We start from the raw sequence: 19,609 nt of genomic DNA, 5'->3' as shown, positions 1-19,609 counted from the left end.
CAAGGGATACACATAACAGTTTCTCTCAGCTGTTCTGAAGATACTGAAACCCCACCAGGTGGGAGAAGTTAACAGTATGCTGCCCACAAGCCCATACGTAGACCCAAGACCCAAGGGAGGGGGAGCTGCAACTCCATTCTACCTGACACCATCTGCAGGGCCAACTGGATGCATTTGTTTGATGATGCTGACTCCCACTTACCTCACCACCAACCAATCAGAAGAAAGTCCACAAGCTGATCACACCCTCTTTGAACCATCACTGTAAAACTTCTCACAACCAACTCCAGGTTGGGACACAGTTTTGAGGGCGTTAGCCCACTGTGGCCCCCTTTGCCTGGCAAAGCAATAAAGCTATTCTTTTCTGCTTCACCCAAAACTTTGTCTCTGAGAACTAATTTGGTGTCGGGGTACAGAGCCGGATTCGGCGTCACTATCCTGTGTGTCACATTTCACGCACTCAGTAAGACTGTCAAGCCAGCATGGTTAGCTTCATTTTTAAAGATGGGGAGGGAAATGGGCTCAGGGTGGTTAAGTAATTTGTCCAGACTCACAAAGCCAGGCAAAAGCAGAAAGGGCAATCAAATCCAGGCTTTTCCATCTTCAGGAACGTTTTCAACAGCATCTCAGATGGATGGTCATGTACCTTCTTCTTAGGCACTTCCAGTGTCTATCAGCTCACTCCTTAACAAAGAAGTCCACCCTGTTGGGCAGGCTGAACCTTTACTAAATTCATTATTTTCTCTGAGTCATAAAGCTGTTTCTCCATAACGAGAAACATAGCAGAAACGTTCTGTTTCTCCGGAACAAGAAAAGCAATGTAGCCCCTCTCTCATAGGAAAATTCCTTCAAATGTTTAAGAATAGCTGTATGTTCCCTCCAAGATTTCTTTTCTTCAAGCTACACATCCTCAGCTCTTTGTAGTAGTTTCACGTGGTTCCAGAACCCTCAGTTTTAACCCTCTGGTGCTCTTGGGGATGTCAATGTGATTTCTAAATGTGGTGCCCAGAGTCAAATGTGGTGACATTCACATGGACTTGACCATGGGACTTAGCGGTTACAAGCAGGGGCTCTGGTGGCATTGAACCTGAGTTTCATTCTCCTTCTCACCACTCTTGGCTGAGTGTACTTAGATAAGTGCTGAAAGCACTCTGAGCCTCTTTCCTCATCAGTAAATGGAAATAATAATGCCTATATCAAAAGGCCATAATCAGAATTCACTGAGGAAACATCTGTAAACATTCACTAGTACAGAGTAATGATAGCTCATTTTTTCTTCTTTTAACTTGACAATGTATACCTATTAATCAAACTAGTATCGTGGTAATATCTTTAGAAGCCATGTAAAATCACAGTCTCATGTTAATGTCAGAAAAAACCTCTAAGCATTCACCCACATGGAAATCAGAATACATCTTGCACATGCTCTAATTGTACAATTTTCCTACAAACCTAAATGGAAGACTTTATCTCTGCTCAGTTTCATCTCTTTCTTCTTGCTTTTAATTCCAGCTCAGTTTTGTTCCATTCTGCAGTATTATTTTGAATGTTCATTCTATTAGTCTTACCCTTGTGTTTTTACAAATTTTATGACTGCCTTCTATACACATCACTGATTAAAAAGCCAAAGACAGGGCAGGGTTAAGTTTCAAGCCCTCAGACATACCATCAGAGACATCTCCAGGCATCATATTACTCTGTTAATCAGTACAGCTTGTGTATTGTAGCTCAACTAGCCATAAATCTATTTAACTATATCTCAAATGTGCCACATTTCTAGGTCCTAACAAAAATGATATCCTAAGATTCATTTACTTATTTATCGTTGCCTTGTCGAATAGCTTTCTTTAATGCAAGCTTTTCAACTTCAACTTTAATTTCCTTTAGTATTTGTACTTACTTTTCAAGTAAATATTTTCCATCGTTAACTTGTTTTAAAGGATTCTGCAATCTTTTTAATTCTTCCTGTGAAAAAGAAAAGAAATGTCTTACAAATTGACTCCGTGTACTTATAGGTAATAATATTTCAGGACAACTGTTAACAAAATTGAGATAATCGCCATGAGGAGTTCTGGACCTTGCAATAGATGAGTGCTTAAACATACAATTTGATTCTTGCTCAAATTAAAATACAAAACTCCTACTCAAATTTTGTGACTTTTTTTTTTTTAACCACTAAAGATCATGCTTCCTGTTATTTTTCCAGAGTAGCAATTTGTTTATATGGATCCACCCATACTCTTCCCAGATTCACTCTTGTCAACAGTATTATGTTTGCTGGTTGCTGGGTGAGGAGTTCTAAGGAACATGCGCTGGGTTTGTCCGTTTAGCAAACATCCTCTCTTGTCTCTTGGTAACTCTTGGTAACCTCAGCCCCAGTGCCCAGACACACACATACACACAAACACGTGCACACACTCCTTCCCCGAATTTCAGGCATCCATAGTCTCTGTAATCCCATTCCCTCAGCCACAGCGATTGGTTCAGGAATGCGACGGAAGTCGGCCCAGGCTCCTGGTGAGACTCTGCCTGTCTCCAGTCTTGTTGCCAGTCACAGCAGGATTTAAGGAAGGCCCACAGAGGTCTGGATCTGGGAAGACCACCGTTCCTTGAGATCACCCTGCTTTCCTTGTCGCCACCAGCTGCTGAAGTGCCAAGAGGAAGCCCCGACTAGCACTAATGACTCATTTGTCCCTAAAAGACCATCAAGACTAGTCTCAACGTGTTTCTAACCCACCAGACATCCAAGTCTCCGAAGTTACCCATTTTCTTTAACTTCATACTACACCGTATAACCTCGAATTTGACCGGTCCCCCACCTCTCCCCGGTCCCTCTAATCTTTCCACTGGGCCCTTTGGAACTCAGGGTCTGTCATCAGCAAAATCCTCTATCTCCTCAGTTGCTTCGAACATTCCCTTAATTATCTTATTCTATCTGAACCCTTGCTCTTCCGGGGACAGCTAAGTTTTAAGTTTTTGTTAGAGCAAGAAGATCAAAGAACTGTTTAGGAAAGACTTTTAGGATATGGAGGAGTCTGCTGATGACAAACTAGGCCGATCCCTGAGCACCCTGTCTCCCCTGCAGTCGTCTTTAGAGGTGGCCGTTTCTTCCCCACGTGCTACGTGTGACACACTCTGGAGGAGGGGTGGGGCCCTTCTTGCCCCTCTCTGCTGCTCCCAGATCCTCTTCACTCCTATAAAACCTCAGCTCCTCTGGAAACATGCCAGCAGCCTGTCCCAGGCCTCAGTCTTCTTCTCTTGCCATCGATCCTCACTCCTCAGGAGGTCTTATCCAGTCCACAGCTTTAAATTTATATTTGCACCTGACCTCTCCTCTAAACCCCATTCTTACACAACCACCACTTGGGAGCTATGTGTGCACGTCTGACAGGCATCTCACATTCAAACCAAAGTCTTGATTGCCCTGTCTGGACGCTCCCACTCCAATCTCCTGCTTCACCACTTCTTCCTCATTTTAACGAATGACTATTCACCTAGTCATTTAACAAAATTACTATTCACCTAGATAAATAGTGATATGAGTCCTGAAACCTAGAAGTCAGCCTCCACTCCTCCCTTCTCTCACAATCCACAGTCAATCAATCAGCTAATCATGTTGGTCCCAACTTCAAAATATATCTGGAAATTGACCACTACTTCTCAGTCTGGGCTAAGGCAACTGTGATAGTCTCCTGTCTCCCTGTTTTCCCTGCTAGTCCACTTCAGTCACTCCTCCTTAAATCAGCCAGCATGATCACTGAGTACTTGAGTTTGCTTTTCCAAGTGAGTGAAATGCACACGTCATACGTGTACAGTACAATGAGTTTTGACAAATGCACACGCTGGTAGAATTACCACCCAAAACAAAATACAGAACATTTATTTCACTCCAGAAAGCTTCTCTGTGTCCCTCTCCCAAAGGCACTCCTGTTCTGATTTTTATCACCATAGATTGATGTTGCCTGTACTAGAATTTCACATAAATTTGTCTATTCTTTTGTATCTGGCTTAATTCCCTCAGCATTATATTTTGACAATAGTTACTCAACCAATGTTAATTGCTTCAACTTCATTTCAGTATTTGGAGAAGAATTTTGTTTCCTTCCTCTGAATTTTAGAGCATGAGGATTCTGAAGTGTGAGGAACCCTGAAGCTGGAACAGAACTATTTGCTGCTCTGAGAGGTGTTAACTGGAGAGAAAGATAACACAGCAAAGAGGATGGAAGCAAAGAAACAGAGCAAAGGAGCCAGAGCCCTAGTGACACTGTGAACCTCTAGGTCAAACTAGAGCTTGAGACCAGCATACTGATGGACTTTTCAGTTTCATGAGCCAGTAGAGTCTCTCACTGGCTAGGCACTTTTGGTTGAGATTTCTGTTTTTTACAATTGAAAGAATCTAACTCAGAAATGACACTGTGAGCCATAACCTAGGGCTACTAAATATAGAATCCTAACTAGATGAGCTTTAGAACTACAGACGTTCAGAACTAGACAGGTGTTGTCATCGTTAGATTGGTTAGTTGGTTTGGTTTTGTTTGGGCAGTGTCTCTTTAAAAGATGTTTTACTGAGAAGACTAATGGATGAAGCAGGTCATGGTCTTCAGTTCCTTATTTTATTTATTTATTTATTTATTTATGCCACACCACATGGCTTGCAGAATCTTAGTTCCCTGACCAGGGATTGAATCCGTGCCCCCTACAGTGGAACCAAGGAGCCCTAACCACTGGACCACCAGGGAATTCCCAGTTCCTTTTTATTAAAGGCAGCTGCTTTTATATACAACACTGGGATAAAATAGACCTCATATGAAGACCATTTCTGCACCTTCTGTAAAACTGCTATATAAGACACTGTACATTTTGCTATAGGCTCTCTTACATAAAAAGAATGAAATTTTAGGATTTCATCCCAGAGGATATTTTCCCCTTTTGATAAAATAGTGCACTTCTTTTCATCAACAATAACAACTCATAAGTCTCATAGGGGTGGTTTATTTTGCCTTGGCTGCCAGAAGCTTAAGCTAAATTAAATATTCAGTTGCCAGAACTATTCTCTCCAGGCTGTTAGTATAATTATTTCCTCCTCTTTCAATACATGAGATTTAAACCTCTTTATTTAACTCTCTTACATGTGTGCTTTTCACAGTAAGTGGAAGCAAGTACTATATAGGCAGTTACATATGGTAATTGGGTATGAAGACAGAGATGATTAATAGGTGGATAGATCGATATAGATAGAAAGAGAGAGAGACAGAGACAGAGAGACAGAACATCCTTTTCACTCTTACACATGGCATTTTATTTTCAAGGTAAAACTTACCCTTCAACCCTATAAACCCTGGTTCCTAAGAATAAGTCTCCACCTCTATCCTCTATTTTTCCTCCAACCCTCCATTCCTCCCACCTAATCCTTCAGCATATCCCATCCCACCTCCAGTGACATAGCAACAAATCCAGGTCAGAGAAAAGGTCAGGCTTAAAGCCACTTTTATACAGAAAGGAAATAGGGTGGATAAGAATCCTTAGTCATTCTTGAAAACCAGAGATGGATTTTTAGGTCGTGAACTTTTTCTTTTTACCCCCTGCATCATGACTAGGAAGGAGACAGAACTGTGCTAGTCCCAGCACCTTCTCTTGTGTGTGTGTGCCTGTGGTGTGTTTTTTTCTTTTCTTTTTCCCTGGGCACCTGGGGGCAGGAAGGAACAGGCTTTTGCACTTTGTGCCAGCCACTCTCTCTTCCTCGGGTCCTTTCATTGCAGGGAGCTTTGGGGAGGGGGAGGGAGGGCTTCAATGCAGTACTTCATTCAATCGGACTATCCACGTTCTAGGAAATCATATTAAACATAAGGTCAATGACTAACAAGAGCTTTCTGAACAGCTGCTCTGCTGACAATTTAGAGGACTGATTTCATCATTTGCTTATTTAAGCTAACTATACAAAAACACTTCAATTCAATTGGCCCGTACTTCCAAACTGTGTCCTTGTTTTCTGGGAGATGAATAAGGAAGTTGGCTTGCTCCACAGACCTTTGCTCATAGCTTCACTCCTTGAGAAAGTTTTATTTTAACTTAACAGTAAAAACATATACACATTGGTCTTTCCCATCACTGGTTTCTCCCACTAGCCTTCGTTGCCTCTGATTTCATATCTAAACATGCCATTTCCCTACTAGAAACGAACGTGGCTCCCCAGTGCTTTCAGATGGATTCCAGGATCTCCCCTTGTCTCTCGGGGGCCCACCTTATGAGCCCCGCCCCGTACACTCCCTCTCCAAGTCTGCTCTTGTGAAACTTCACCCAACACTGAATTCACATGCTCTCTCACTGGACATTGGGTTCTCAGCTCTTCTACTGGCCCACTCTGATTCTTCCTTCAGGAATCCCCCCACCTTTCCCCTCCTCCATAGAGCCTTTCCTAACTCCACAGGAGGGTCTGGTACCTCACCTTTTTCCTCAGCGTCCTGCGGTGATTCCTATTTTAACATTGCCTCTTGACCTGTCCCACCCCACCACTGAGCTCTTTGAGATCAGGGATCGTGATTTATTTACCTTGAGGTGTTTATTCCCCAAATGAGGCATTTAGGTGGTGCCTAATTAATATATGTTGAATAAATGAACTGAATGCATTGATCTGACTGAGATGAAAAGAAACCTTAGTGGCTTAACGGCCCCCCAGGTCCCAAGATGTTGTATGTCTTCTGGTGATTTTTCTCTGCCCCTCCAGATATACTCTCTCTTTTTAAATTTTATCATTCTGTAGCTTTCTTTTTTATTTAGCATTCTACTTTTTTCAGTTTTATTGAGGTATAACTGACAATTACAAATTGTATATATTTAAGGTATATATTTGAGATATGTATACATTGTAAAATAATCACCACGATCAAGCTAATTAACATATCTGTCACCTCACATACTTACCATTTTCTTTTCTTTCTTTTTTGGGGGGACGGAGGTGGTGAGAACACCTAACATCCACCCTCTTGGCACATTTCAGTTTCACACTGCAGTGTTGTTAACTACAGTACCTGTTGTATATTAGGTCTCTAGAAGCTACTCATCTTGCATAACTGAAACTTGGTACCCCTTGACCAGCATCTCCCCATCTACACTCTACTCATCTCCACTCTCCCCTGTGCTCTGGGAGGGTCAAAATTAGACTTTATCAAGCAGGGCCCTTTGTTCTGTGGCTTAGGACAGGGTTTGAGCAGTGGGAGGCACTGGCACGCGATCAGAGGGGAGCAGAAGAGAAAAGCTGGGGTATTTATTCCCTGTGCTCCCCTCTTACTGGAGTACAGGTTGGCGTCACTGAAGGTCACAGCTCCCATGGGGTGGTAGCCTCTCTCACATGGTCGTTCTAGCCACGTTACCATAACTACTCCGTTTTCTCGCCCCCCCCAAGACATTTCTTTCTCTTTCTTCCCTTCCCTTCCTTCCCCTTCTCTTTTTTTATGTTTTTCATTTTTGTTTTAAAGTCTTTATTGAATTTGTTACAATATTGCCTCTGTTTTATGTTTTGGTTTTTTGGCTCCAAGGCATGTGGGATCTTAGCTCCCCGACCAGGGATGGAACCCGCACCCCCTGCATTGGAAGGCGAAGTCTTAACCACTGGACCACCAGGGAAGTCCACCTTCTCTCCTCTTGCCGTTCCAGCTATTGATAGTCCCAGATGTTTCACCATCCCCTGTGGTTCTCCCTACACCCTGCCCATATCTATACAGTCACTTCATTCAACTCTTCCCATCACCCCTTTAAGTGGGTCGTCTGTCTTCTCCCTGGACTCTGCCTCAGACGCCTCAAGGATCTTATGTTTTCTTTGGTTCGCCCTATCTTTTCCATTCCTTTTCTATAATCCAACAAATTCAATCAATACTATTAATTAGTCACATTAACTAACAGAAGAACATGTCTCTTTGATGGCTGACCCCTATCAGAGAAGTTGTCCCAACTCAAGGGCCTAACTCAATTTTCTGGCTCAGTTTGATTCACCAGATAAGGGTACACTTTCTACCATGCTCATTTTAACTTCTGTCTTTTTGACATGTGGGCTAAGCCCCTCTGCAAAGTGCAAGTTGAACTGTTCACATACAACCCGGACATAGAGCATTCCATATTCTTTAATCTCATTTCTCCAAATGAAATCTGTGTTATGAGTGGCTGTGAAATGTAGGCTGTACTATTGTGGGAATAACTGATCGACTATTCGCCAAACAAAGCCCGTGCTTCCCACTGTCATCAGAGTCATTCTGAAGTCATCACTTAGGTGTCAACTGTTAGCCTGGATGGTGGATCCTGGATTTTGTTCTTCTGTGTCTGGCTTCCCCATCCCACCTTAATCCTGCAGGGCTTTCTCCTGTCACAAACAGGAGAATACGTCTAAGAGGCTAGACAAGCTCATCTCTGTGGCCACTTGGTCAGTCCCTTAACCTGACCAATAATAAAACCCTCTTCTCTTTTTCTTCTGTCCCCGCCACTTTTACCGTCTAAACGAGCAGGGTATATTCTTTGGACAAGTTTAAAATCAGAAATCCACTCAAAATTGCTTTTTCTCTAAAGCGTACTTGTGTCTAAGTGGCAACCTTTTAACTTTTCTGACTTACGCCTTGGCCATTTTATTCTCAGCATATCCTAGAGTATTTAAGGTAACTTAAAACATGTGGAAACAATCTACGATTTACTTCATTGTGTAGCTGTGGGTGACAGAAACTGTACCACTCACACACATCATTTTTGAGTTGGGAATAATTTCATGATTAACCTAAGGGTAACTATTTAACAAAAGTTAAAAGCCAAAATTACTTTTGACTATTCAATCATTCAATTAAACAACATCAGGCTTCCTCAATCCCCTCCACCACCACCTCTTTGCACTTTTTTAAATGGAAATGTAATAAGGGCACTAAAAAAGGGGTTACTAATGTTTGCATAATTTGGAAAAGTAGAAGACATAAAATCTATACTGATTTTAGCCCTGCCTCATTAAACATGAAATACTGATTATTGCTCTTTGCAACAGAATTTATGAAGCTAGCTAGGCTGCTGTGTCCGCATAAAGTGATTCTGATGCTTTGCCCTCGGACCTCAGTGGCTGCAAATGATGCTCTTGGTGACAGCTGGGAGGCTGGCATTCTGATCCACAGCGTTAAGAGATACATTTCCCAGATTAGACCAGGAATGACCCAGCTGCACAGCCCAACTTCAGAAAATTAAATTGGACGGAGTCCAAACCTCTGTTGAAATAACTGTGTGAATTACAATGCTTCCATGGGCCTTGTTATAATGTAAATGTGCTTTACAATTTACTGCACTTCCCTCCTTCCCCTGCTGTGAATATGGGCATTAATAGTCATCTCATATATTTAAAGGCAAAAAGACATCAAAAATAAAAATGCAAGGTTCATGCTTTCTCCCTTTAGAAAGCAGAGACTAAACTCCTTTCTTTTTTCTTTGCCATTTTTTTTTTTTTGCAAAAAGAGCATAGGTTTTGTTTATGTATTATGCATTAATGTTTTTTATGGCTGACAGACCTGTAAATTTCACACAGGGAAGTTACCTTGCAGCTGAACATGAATTTCTTTGGGAGGAAAAAAATGGCTAATAGGACATCAACAGCTCATTTAAAGGATTCATACAGGTAAGTTATGGGCATATGAGGCATATATGAGGTAGTAGACTTCAGAAGGGATATTGATTTGCCTGTTTCTAGCACTTTAAGAACATTCTGAATGTCCGATGAGATGCAGAGGGGCTATGGTTTTATGGTGACAGTCACTTAGTGAGGTGATCCTGGCCTCACTATGCAAGGCCTCAGTAGCATTATTCATTGCTTCATACACAGTGAAACTTACAAACATACGATATGATGATAGGAATCGTTGCGGTTGCTCATTCTTTATTCTTGTTTGACCAACCAGGCTATGCTCCTAGGCATTAGGACATAAAAGCCTTTGACTGCCAACTCTGAGCGGGCCAATCACCTGAGCTCATTTGAACAGATGCCAAAAAGAAACATCTTAAGTAACAACCTAGTTATGACGGTTTAAGTCATTGGTCACCTTGAATCTGAGATGCTTTCAGCCCCTAAGATTCTCCTGAAATGATGGGTGGGAGGGTATCCACCTGGAAGGGTATACCTACAACAAGATCACCCACGTCAGCCCTGTGCCCTAATCTGAATAAGCACCTACAACTCCATCCAGCTGCACAAGACAGCCCTAGTGGATCCAGGATTGTCAGACAGGGTGAGCCAGCCCAATGTTACGTTGGAAAGCATCCTTTAGGCTTAAATGTCCCCTCTCTCCTTTTCCTAAAGTTGTGCATGATATTCTCAAGAGCTTTTCCTAGTTTTAGGTCACAGACATTGTGAAGTAACCGTTACAGAATGAAGACCCAGCTCATTGCAAAAAGTCTAACCACTTCTACTAAGTCTAGGATATGAGGAATTAAAACACTATTAGTAGTCATTTTAAATTGATTACTCAAAGTTAATTCAGCTTAGTTTCAGCAGGACAACCATGAAAACTCGACTGAGACAGAAATACTAACCACTAGGATATAGATATTTTTGCATCTTATATATTTCTACATTTTGAAAAAAAAAATCTAGATACCATGCTTGAAGCAGAAAACTCAAATACATGTAAGCACACAAGCCAGCAAAGAAACACCTCTCAGAATGCACACAGAATAGCAAAGGTGGATAAGTGAGTCCATACACCAAGTCCAGGTTTCCTGTGCCAAGGACAAAAACAAAGTGCAGGCAATCAGAACAACATGTAACTCCCAAATCATTTATACTTGATTCTGGAATGCATTTCACTGTAGTGTAGCAAATGCTGTCCAGATTAGATTTTTGGCTTAGTCCCACTGGAAAATGAGTTTGCGTTTCTTCGGTACTCACCAAGTGATATTGTGAAGAAGAAACCCAAATGCATGCTGGGAGGAGCTCTCCTAACATGCTCTGCAGCACCTGCCCATCCCTTCCTTTCTATTCCCTCCACTACCACCATGTTCAGGACCTTGTTGACTCTCACCAGTTAGTGAGTTGCATTGGGTTGCCTAATTGCTTTTCTTTAAGTACATTTCTAATCCTTTAACTCTCCTGATCATAAACCCTACTGCCAGCCTAAACAAAAGTCATCTTTAGGATTAAAAATACTGTTAATCTCTCAACCCCAGTATTGCTCCTTTGATACCTTCTGAAATCCTTTCAAGTTCATTGCAAATGCAATTCTGTATATTTTAATATTTCCTTCCACAGCTAATTGTGTATCATTTCTTTGAACTACTGTTATTACTACTAACATTTATTGAATTTTATTAGGTGCCAGGCAGTTTGCATAAATTATCTTTGTAAAATTATGACTTCAGCCCCATAAAAATAGCAAAACATGCAATTATTATTCCCATTACCTGGATAAGAAAACAGACTCTCAGAGATTAAGTAACTCGACCAAGGTCTTAAAGGAGAAACGGCATGCAAACCAGAGCAGTCTGATTCCAGAATCTATCCTCTCCAATCTTTCCCCATGAATGACATGGAATAGCATGAGCAACAGTGGTATCTCACCAATGGTGCCTGTAAAGCAGAAGCCATAGTGGTCTGCAAAGTACTCAGACCTCCTACCTGAACCAGACATGCCATCTACCCACTGTGTGACCTTAGACAACTGACTCACTCTTCGCATCTCGCCTTCATCATTTGTAAAATGATGACAAAGTCTACTACACAATGTTTTGTGAGGATCAATTAAAATAACATATTTTAAAGTGTCTTGCGTACGATAAAGTGCCAGCCACCCATAAAGAAATTGCTTAAGTGCCTGTCTTCCTAAGGACAGCAATTATTGTCTCTCTTGTCATTCCCGTGGTGCCCCTCTCTGCTCCATTCCAGCTGTGCGCTCTTGGGCCGGGTGACCCCCCCCACCCAGCCTCAGTCTCATCATCTTTAAAATGGGAACACTAATTGTACCACATTCCAAGGATTGCTATGAGGATTGATGATTAAAATTCATGTAGATCATTTGGTCTTGCACTAGGCACAGAGTAGGTGCTCAATGTTTGTAATTTTCATGGTTTTTATTGGTGTATCTCTCCAGCCCCTCCAAACATGGGTCTGTACCTTGACACCTTCTCCTGGCCCACTCTAAACCCATTTCCCATTAGTCACCCAGTACTGCCATTTTGACTTCCTAATTGTGTCCACGTCATACCCTCTCTGTTTCCACTGTCCTTGGTTGAGGATTTATCACCTGCTGGAAGGAACAATCTAAAATGCTAAGCCCATCCTTAGGTCAGTCAACTGCTTGAAACCCTTCTTGCCTCCCCTCAACTATAGGTAGAGCCTAAGCCCCTGGGTCCAGCAGGACCTCATATCAGGTTCTGTGTGACCTGCCCCATCTGCCCCTCCAACCCCTTTCCCTGATTGTCCTACCCCCCACTCCACTTAATCCTCTTGGAACATCAAGAAGTCATTAAAACCCCAATTTAAGATCAGGGGCTCAAAAACTTGGAATGAGTCAGTCCATGCATGAGTTGAAATAAAACAATGATAAAGATAATCTTTAAAAACAGAAACAAAAGAGTAAAAATGCATTATAGTGTATATGTTATCATCAAATAATGCAACATCACCTCAATTATCTGGAGATTGGTATCTCGGGAAACTCTATACTACATTGGAACATGTCTCCTGGATATTAGGTGTTCTGAGTTCCAAACACCCCTCACATAGTCTCTAAGCCCACCCATTTTACATGTAAAGTCTTCATTTAGAGTTTTCTTTAGAAAACAATTTTCAAGCAAACATAATTTTATTGTTTCCTAACTTGCAGCAAACAAAATAATTCAAAAGAATGAGATTATCAGAAGCTGGGAGGTGAGGTGTTCTCAGACTAAATGTGGGAGAAAGAAACAGAAAAACTAAAAAGTAGATCCTGGGCTTCCCTGGTGGCGCAGTGGTTGGGAGTCCGCCTGCTGATGCAGGGGACGTGGGTTCGTGCCCCGGTCCGGGGAGATCCCACATGCTGCGGAGCGGCTGGGCCCGTGAGCCATGGCCGCTGAGCCTGCGCGTCCAGAGCCTGTGCTCTGCAGCGGGAGAGGCCACAACAGTGAGAGGCCCGCGTACCGCAAAAAAAAAAAAAACAACAACAAAAAAAGTAGATCCTGATCCATATTTCACTGAACACATAAAGGAAGATTCTTACTGCCTGGAATGTTGCCTTTTCTTGAAAACTTCCTGCAGGTTCTCCCCTTTTGAATTAAATCTTGCTTTTCTGAGATCTTGTATGTGTTTATGCTGGGTATAGCCCTTATGTCATCTATATAAGTTGCATTTTATTTTCCTTAATATAGCCTAAGTGTTTAAGGGTAGAATTTATTTTTTGCATTAAGTTTAAGTATCTTTCAAACTTGTAAGCCCTACTTCTGAACCTGGCAAACTGGGATGTGCCAGCAATAGGCCAGGGGTATGTGGAGCCTAAGACTAGGGCACAATTTCCCAGGATATCACTTTTACTCCATGGATAGCAAACGCATGATTGTAAAATGAACTCCAAGGTTTGCATTAATTTTATTTTTTTCAAGATTTTTATTTTTATTTATTTATATATTTTATTTTTTGGCTGCGCTGCACGGCATGCGGGATCTTCGTTTCCTGACCAGGGATCGAACCCGTGCCCCCTGCAGTGGAAACATGGAGTCTTAACCACTGGACCGCCAGGGAAGTCCCTGCATTAATTTTAAAATTAAAACAGAAGGCCTAAAAAAAGGTTTAGGTTTCCATATGGCTACTTCTTCCCACACCCCCTAACAATAACATACATGTTCACTATTTTCTGCTTTCAATAGTTCTGGGTGAGAATTTGCTAAGCACTACCCTAGTCAGGAAGGAAAGTGAATATCATGTATTTTTAAAGTTAAGATTGCTGGGAAGTGTGCAATAGTCTGATTTCTGTCAACACTGGATAAAATAAAAAACATTTTGTACTTGTAAGGGTAACGCTGTTCTTTTCGATGCCATAGGACTTTATTTCTAGTTCTCTTAATGGCATTCATTGGCTGTGGGGGGGAAGTGGAATCCATGTATGTCTGTCCACTTGAGATGAAATGAAACAGACATCACTATACTTAGGGAAGGGAAAACTCACCCCTACACCTGATTGCCCACCAGATCCAGTGGATGCTGAGCTTTCTGAGCTGAGATTATGATCTCATGGGTACATCAATATGACAAATTTAGCACCCAGCATAATTCTGGGCACACAGCAATAACTTGAGTGTTAAGAGGAATATTCAGTAAATATTCATTAAAAGACGCAGACACAGAGAATGGACTTGAGGACACGGGGAGGGGGAAGGGTAAGCTGGGACGAGGTGAGAGAGTGGCATGGACATATATACACTACCAAACGTAAAATAGATGGCTAGTGGGAAGCAGCCGCATAGCACAGGGAAATCACCTCGGTGCTTTGTGACCACCTAGAGGGGTTGGGTAGGGAGGGTGGGAGGGAGACACAAGAGGGAGGGGATGTGGGGATATATGTATATGTATAGCTGATACACTTTGTTATACAGCAGAAACTAACACACCATTGTAAAGCAATTATACTCCAATATAGATGTTAAAAGAAAAAAGAAGAAAGAGATACTTAGGGGTTAAATGGAGGCCACAACACTGAAAGCATATGAAAACAGAACTTGAGAACGAACCTGAAGAAGCGGCGCCCCAAGTCAGCTAGCTTTCCTTTCGTCATTTATTCATGGTTTCACTCATTATTTAATAAAAATATAATCATAAGTGTTAGGCACTATGCTAGGCATGAGGATACAATGCGGGCTGGGGAGAAAACAAGCAGATAAAGCCCCGTCCCCCTGCCCCTTGAAAGGCCCAAAATAACCAGGGGAGGAAAGATGAGTTTTAAGTAGTCAAGGAGTTGTCTAAGACTGTTTTTATTCAAAAACTGTTTTAAACATTTTGACATTCAGGACAGAATGTAGATCAGTCAAATAAGCCTGACTCTTGTGTGTGTGATGATAGAGCCTGAACGATGGTATCCTAAGAGGGCCAAGAAAAGGCGACAAGTGGGTCGTCCATGTGCTCATGGTGGGGCACTTGCCCCTACTGGCCGACTAGAATGGTGTGCCTGCGTGCAGAATGTGCAAAGGGTGACGGACATGGCACCAAAGTGCTAAGGTACAGATGAGGGGCTTATTCCATAAGAATGACATTGATTGAGGGGGATAGAGACAAGGGAGGCAGACAGACAGGAGAACAGAAGACAGTGTGTCCAAATCTGCTTTGTCATGTGATGAGCCATGACACCATTACAAGTAAGAATGCCTAGTTACTCCTTGCACCTTATAACCTACTAACAATTGAGTCTAGTAACACCAAAGGCAGATCATGCAGAAGAATAAAGCTTCCTTCTGAAGGTTATCCATTCTAAATCAAGTGTTAATTTTCTTGCATAGAGAAACCCATGTGGAAGGGCAAATATCACAGAAAGACAAGTAAACAGAGCATCACTTTTCAAAACTAAAAGAAATTCCCAATGAGATGACTTTATTCTGTTCATACATGAAAATTCCTCATTATATTTAAACCATTACATTTCATGATTTTAGTGATTGCCCAGATTGCTTCATAACAAGTAGGTGAACAACTTGATAAGGAGTAATTTATTCTAATCTGAGGTGGGTCATAATTGATATTTTTCCTTCAAACAGCTATAGCAGAATGTTCGGAAAGAACCCCAACATCCCAAAGAGGAAATTAAACTTCAGCTGAGCTGTCTGTTATTAAAACTACTATTCCATCTTTTAGACATGTAATCTCTATGTACTCAAGACATAGTGACACTGTCATGTAAAAACCAAGAGGAAATACACAGGGGCAAAAATGAGTGGTTTTCTAAAGGTGAAAGATGAGGAAGAAGAGAGGAGAGAGAATAAGAACTTATTGGAACAGAAAAGAAAAAATAAAGAAAAGAAAAAAATACAAATAAATGATTGGAACACATATGGAATGCGTCGGGATTGCTAAACCCATGAGTGGTATTAACTCCCCTGTGCAGCTCACTGAAGCTCCCATCCCCAGCCTGGTGACCAGACTGCTCATCTCTCTTCTCCCTCTTCACGTTAAATTGCCTTAACTGACTATCACTCAGCTCTCCCTATTCAACATGAAATCGTCACTCTCAATATCTGTAAAATCTTCAAACTGAGGATTTCATCCTAAATTCTCCAATGACTGTGTTCCTGGACTTCATACACACCTGCTTTGTAACTTCCAAAGCTCTTCTGAAAATGCATTCCTTCTTTGCTAAAACATTTACACCATACTCTTTGGGTAACTGTTTCTCCTTTGCCATGTGGAAGTCTGGCAGAATCTTCTCTGAGGAATGCTCCCAGCCAGAATCTTTGAGGAAAACCTGATGCACACAATAGGTTCCATCCAGTTCGAATGGGTTTAGAGTCTGCTCTGGACTTGGTCATTCTCTGCAATCAAGCAGCTTTGAAGTGCTAAGGTGGGGAGACAGCCAAGGAACCCACAATGTCACATTTAAAGGCCATTATCATACACCCTAGCATTTACCCAAAATGCAAGGTGAGCAGGGCAAATGCATTCTGGGACCTTCCCTTTAAGGAAAAGTGCTGCTTTTCCACCCCCAACCCTGATTCTGCACACAGAATAATAAAGATGCTCACTCTGTAAGAAGGTCTCAAAAATATCAGTGTAAGTGCTTATAACTTTAATAGGCCTTGGAATCCAATTAGCTACAATTTTGTGGTGGCTTAATAATTTATGATAATTGCAAATTCATTAGATTATAATGCACCACACCAAAATTATGGATTTCCTGATATCTTTAAAAACATGCATTCTCAAAGTGAAGCATCGTATTGTCTATGTTCATTGCTACCAAAATAGTCTAATTTTAACAATTCAGAATGCATCCCATTACTTAAACCTAGATCATTTGGAGTTTTTCCCTGTTAATGAAAAGACATAAACCCAAGAACGTTATGACAGTTCATTAAGACTTCCGATTTCAGTAGCTGTCTAGTATTAGCTGAAAGCAATCTACTGTGTGTGCTTAAATGGTCCCTGTTCACCTCCTCCCCTGCTCCACAAACAAAAGCACGTCCAGAGAATGTACACATACATGTACATACATACCACACACACAACACTTTCACAAAAAATATAGAGTTTGGTGAATTATTATTACGTAAATTCCTATCACCATCTCCTAAGTCAAGAAATAGAACTTCTGCAGACGGGTCAGAAGCCCCTTCCCGTGCCCATCCTGATTACAACTCCCTCCCAAACTCCCTCCAGAACCACTTTTACCACAGCTTGTACAGGAACCACCTCCTTACATTTTGCTAGAGTTTTCTCACCCAATTGTGCATTTTTTTTTTTTTTTTTTGTGGTACGCGGGCCTCTCACTGTTGCGGCCTCTCCCGCCATGGAGCACAGGCTCCGGACGCACAGGCCCAGCGGCCATGGCTCACGGGCCCAGCTGCTCCGTGGCACGTGGGATCCTCCCGGACCGGGGCACAAACCCGCGTGCCCTGCATCGGCAGGCGGACTCCCAACCACTGCGCCACCAGAGAAGCCCCAACTGTGCATTCTTAACTACTATTGTCTAAGCTTGTCCATTTTTAAAACTTTTTTGAGAAATAATTATAGAGTCTTAGGAAGCTGCAAAAAATGTGCAGGGTGGTTCCATGCGCCCTTCACTCTTTTTTAAAAATATTTATTTTTGGTTGTGTTGGGTCTTCGTTGCAGCACGCGATTTTCTCATTGCGGTGGCTTCTCTTGTTGCAGAGCATGGGCTCTAGGTACGCAAGCTTCAGTAGTTGTGGCTCGCGGGCTCTAGAGTGCAGGCTCAGTAGTTGTGGTGCATGGGCTTAGCTGCTCTGCGGCATGTGGGATGTTCCCTGCCCAGGGCTCGAACCCGTGTCCCCTGCATTGGCAGGCGGATTCTTAACCACCATGCCACCAGGCAAGTCCCAAGCCCTTCACTCTTTTCTCTCCAATATTAGCATCTTGAATAACTATTGTACAGTATGAGCACCATGAAATTGACATTGATACAACTCACAGAGCTTATTTGAATTTAATCAATTATATATTCACTCATTTGTGTGTGCATATGTTTATAGCACTATGCAATATTTACCACGTATGTAGCTTTGTGCAACAAGCACCACAATCAAGATACAGAACTGCTATATCACCTCAAAGCTCTCTTATGCTACCCCTTTATAGCCACAACGACCTCTTCCTCTCCCAAAGCCTACCTCTGCCAACTAGTAATCTGTTTTCCATTTCCATAATTCCTTCCAAGAATCCTCCCAAATGGATCCAAAAATCATGTAACTTTTTGAGAGTATTTATCACAATTTCCTTGAGGTCTACTCACGTTGCTGTGTGTATTAATAGTATCGTTCCTTCTTATTGCTGAGTAGTATTCCACAGTACGGATGCATCACAGTTTGTTTAAACAGTCACTCACTGGAGAACATTTAGGTTGTTTCCAATTTCTGGCTATTATGATGAATAAAGCTGTTATGTACATTCATGTTTATTTGTATAAACATAACTTTTTATTTCTCTGGGATAAATGTCAAAGAATGTAATTTCTGGGTCATATGGTTGTGCATTTTTAATTTTAGAAGAAATTGTTGAACTGCTGTCTAGAGTGACTGTACCATTTTACATTCCCACCAGTGGTACAGGAGTTAGCCTATTTCTCTGTATCCTTGCCAATATTTTATTTTTCCCATTTTAAAACAAACTGATATGTACTTGAATTTTTTCTTTTTTAATTTACAGATTCCCCCTCCATCTCTTTCTTTTTCTAAAAATATGTTTGTTGAAAAACCCAGGCAAGTTGAACTGTAGAGTTTCCTAGTCTGGATTTTACTGAATTATATGTTCATGATGAATTTGTGCATGCAGCTGGATCCAGAGGCTTGATCATATTTTAGTTTGATCCCTTTGGCAAAGAGTTAGGTGGTGGTGTGCCCTTTCATCAGGAGGCTCATAAAGGTCTGATGGTCTCTATATCTCCGACAAGAGCAACCACTGAAGCTCAGTGCTTAGCGTACATCCATTAATTTAGGGGAGTGAGTTGCAAAATGATGGTGTGTTAATTATATAATTTTACTGTATTTATTATATGAAATAATTTTATAAAGAAAATTTCCTTTATTTACTATTTGCTTACCCACTAGTAAACTGATATAGAAGAGGCAGGATAAATCTTGATTATTTTCCTTTAGCAGTTTTCAAGATGAAGTGGTTCTCTGTCATCATGCAAAGGTGGCCAATTATTTTTTTAACATCACTAGGAATTCATGAATGTAAACAAATTTGATGGGTTTTTTCCTTATTATTAAATACTAGGTATTTTAATGCTTATTGTTTTTATTATTATTAAAACTCAAATTATTCCATTTTGGAGCAGTGGGAACCCCTTCAAATTGGCTCCTGAGTCTTTCTGATACGGCCCTTATAGTCTCTGATAGCTTCCTGGCTATTTGCTCTCACAAAATAATCCAGACTTATACATTTCCTGCCACAAACCAGGAATCAGTC

At 41.4% G+C, this 19,609-nt stretch overlaps 1 protein-coding gene across 1 annotated transcript in view; it reads right to left on the bottom strand.

Annotated features, from left to right (window-relative positions):
* IQCJ (IQ motif containing J) overlaps window positions 1–11,687 on the bottom strand; it is a 39,702-nt gene extending 28,015 nt beyond the window's left edge. Inside the window, exons 1-2 of the mRNA XM_032629386.1 lie at window positions 11,679–11,687; window positions 1,901–1,965 (exon numbers count right to left, since the gene is read on the bottom strand). Coding sequence (XP_032485277.1) covers window positions 1,901–1,965; window positions 11,679–11,687 — 74 coding nt within the window. The remainder of the gene's footprint in view (window positions 1–1,900; window positions 1,966–11,678) is intronic.
* Window positions 11,688–19,609: the final 7,922 nt, after the last annotated feature.

Source organism: Phocoena sinus, chromosome 4 (genome assembly GCF_008692025.1).
Source record: "Phocoena sinus isolate mPhoSin1 chromosome 4, mPhoSin1.pri, whole genome shotgun sequence".
Classification (NCBI taxonomy): Eukaryota; Metazoa; Chordata; class Mammalia; order Artiodactyla; family Phocoenidae; genus Phocoena; species Phocoena sinus.
This window is presented reverse-complemented; position numbering and strand designations above follow the sequence as displayed.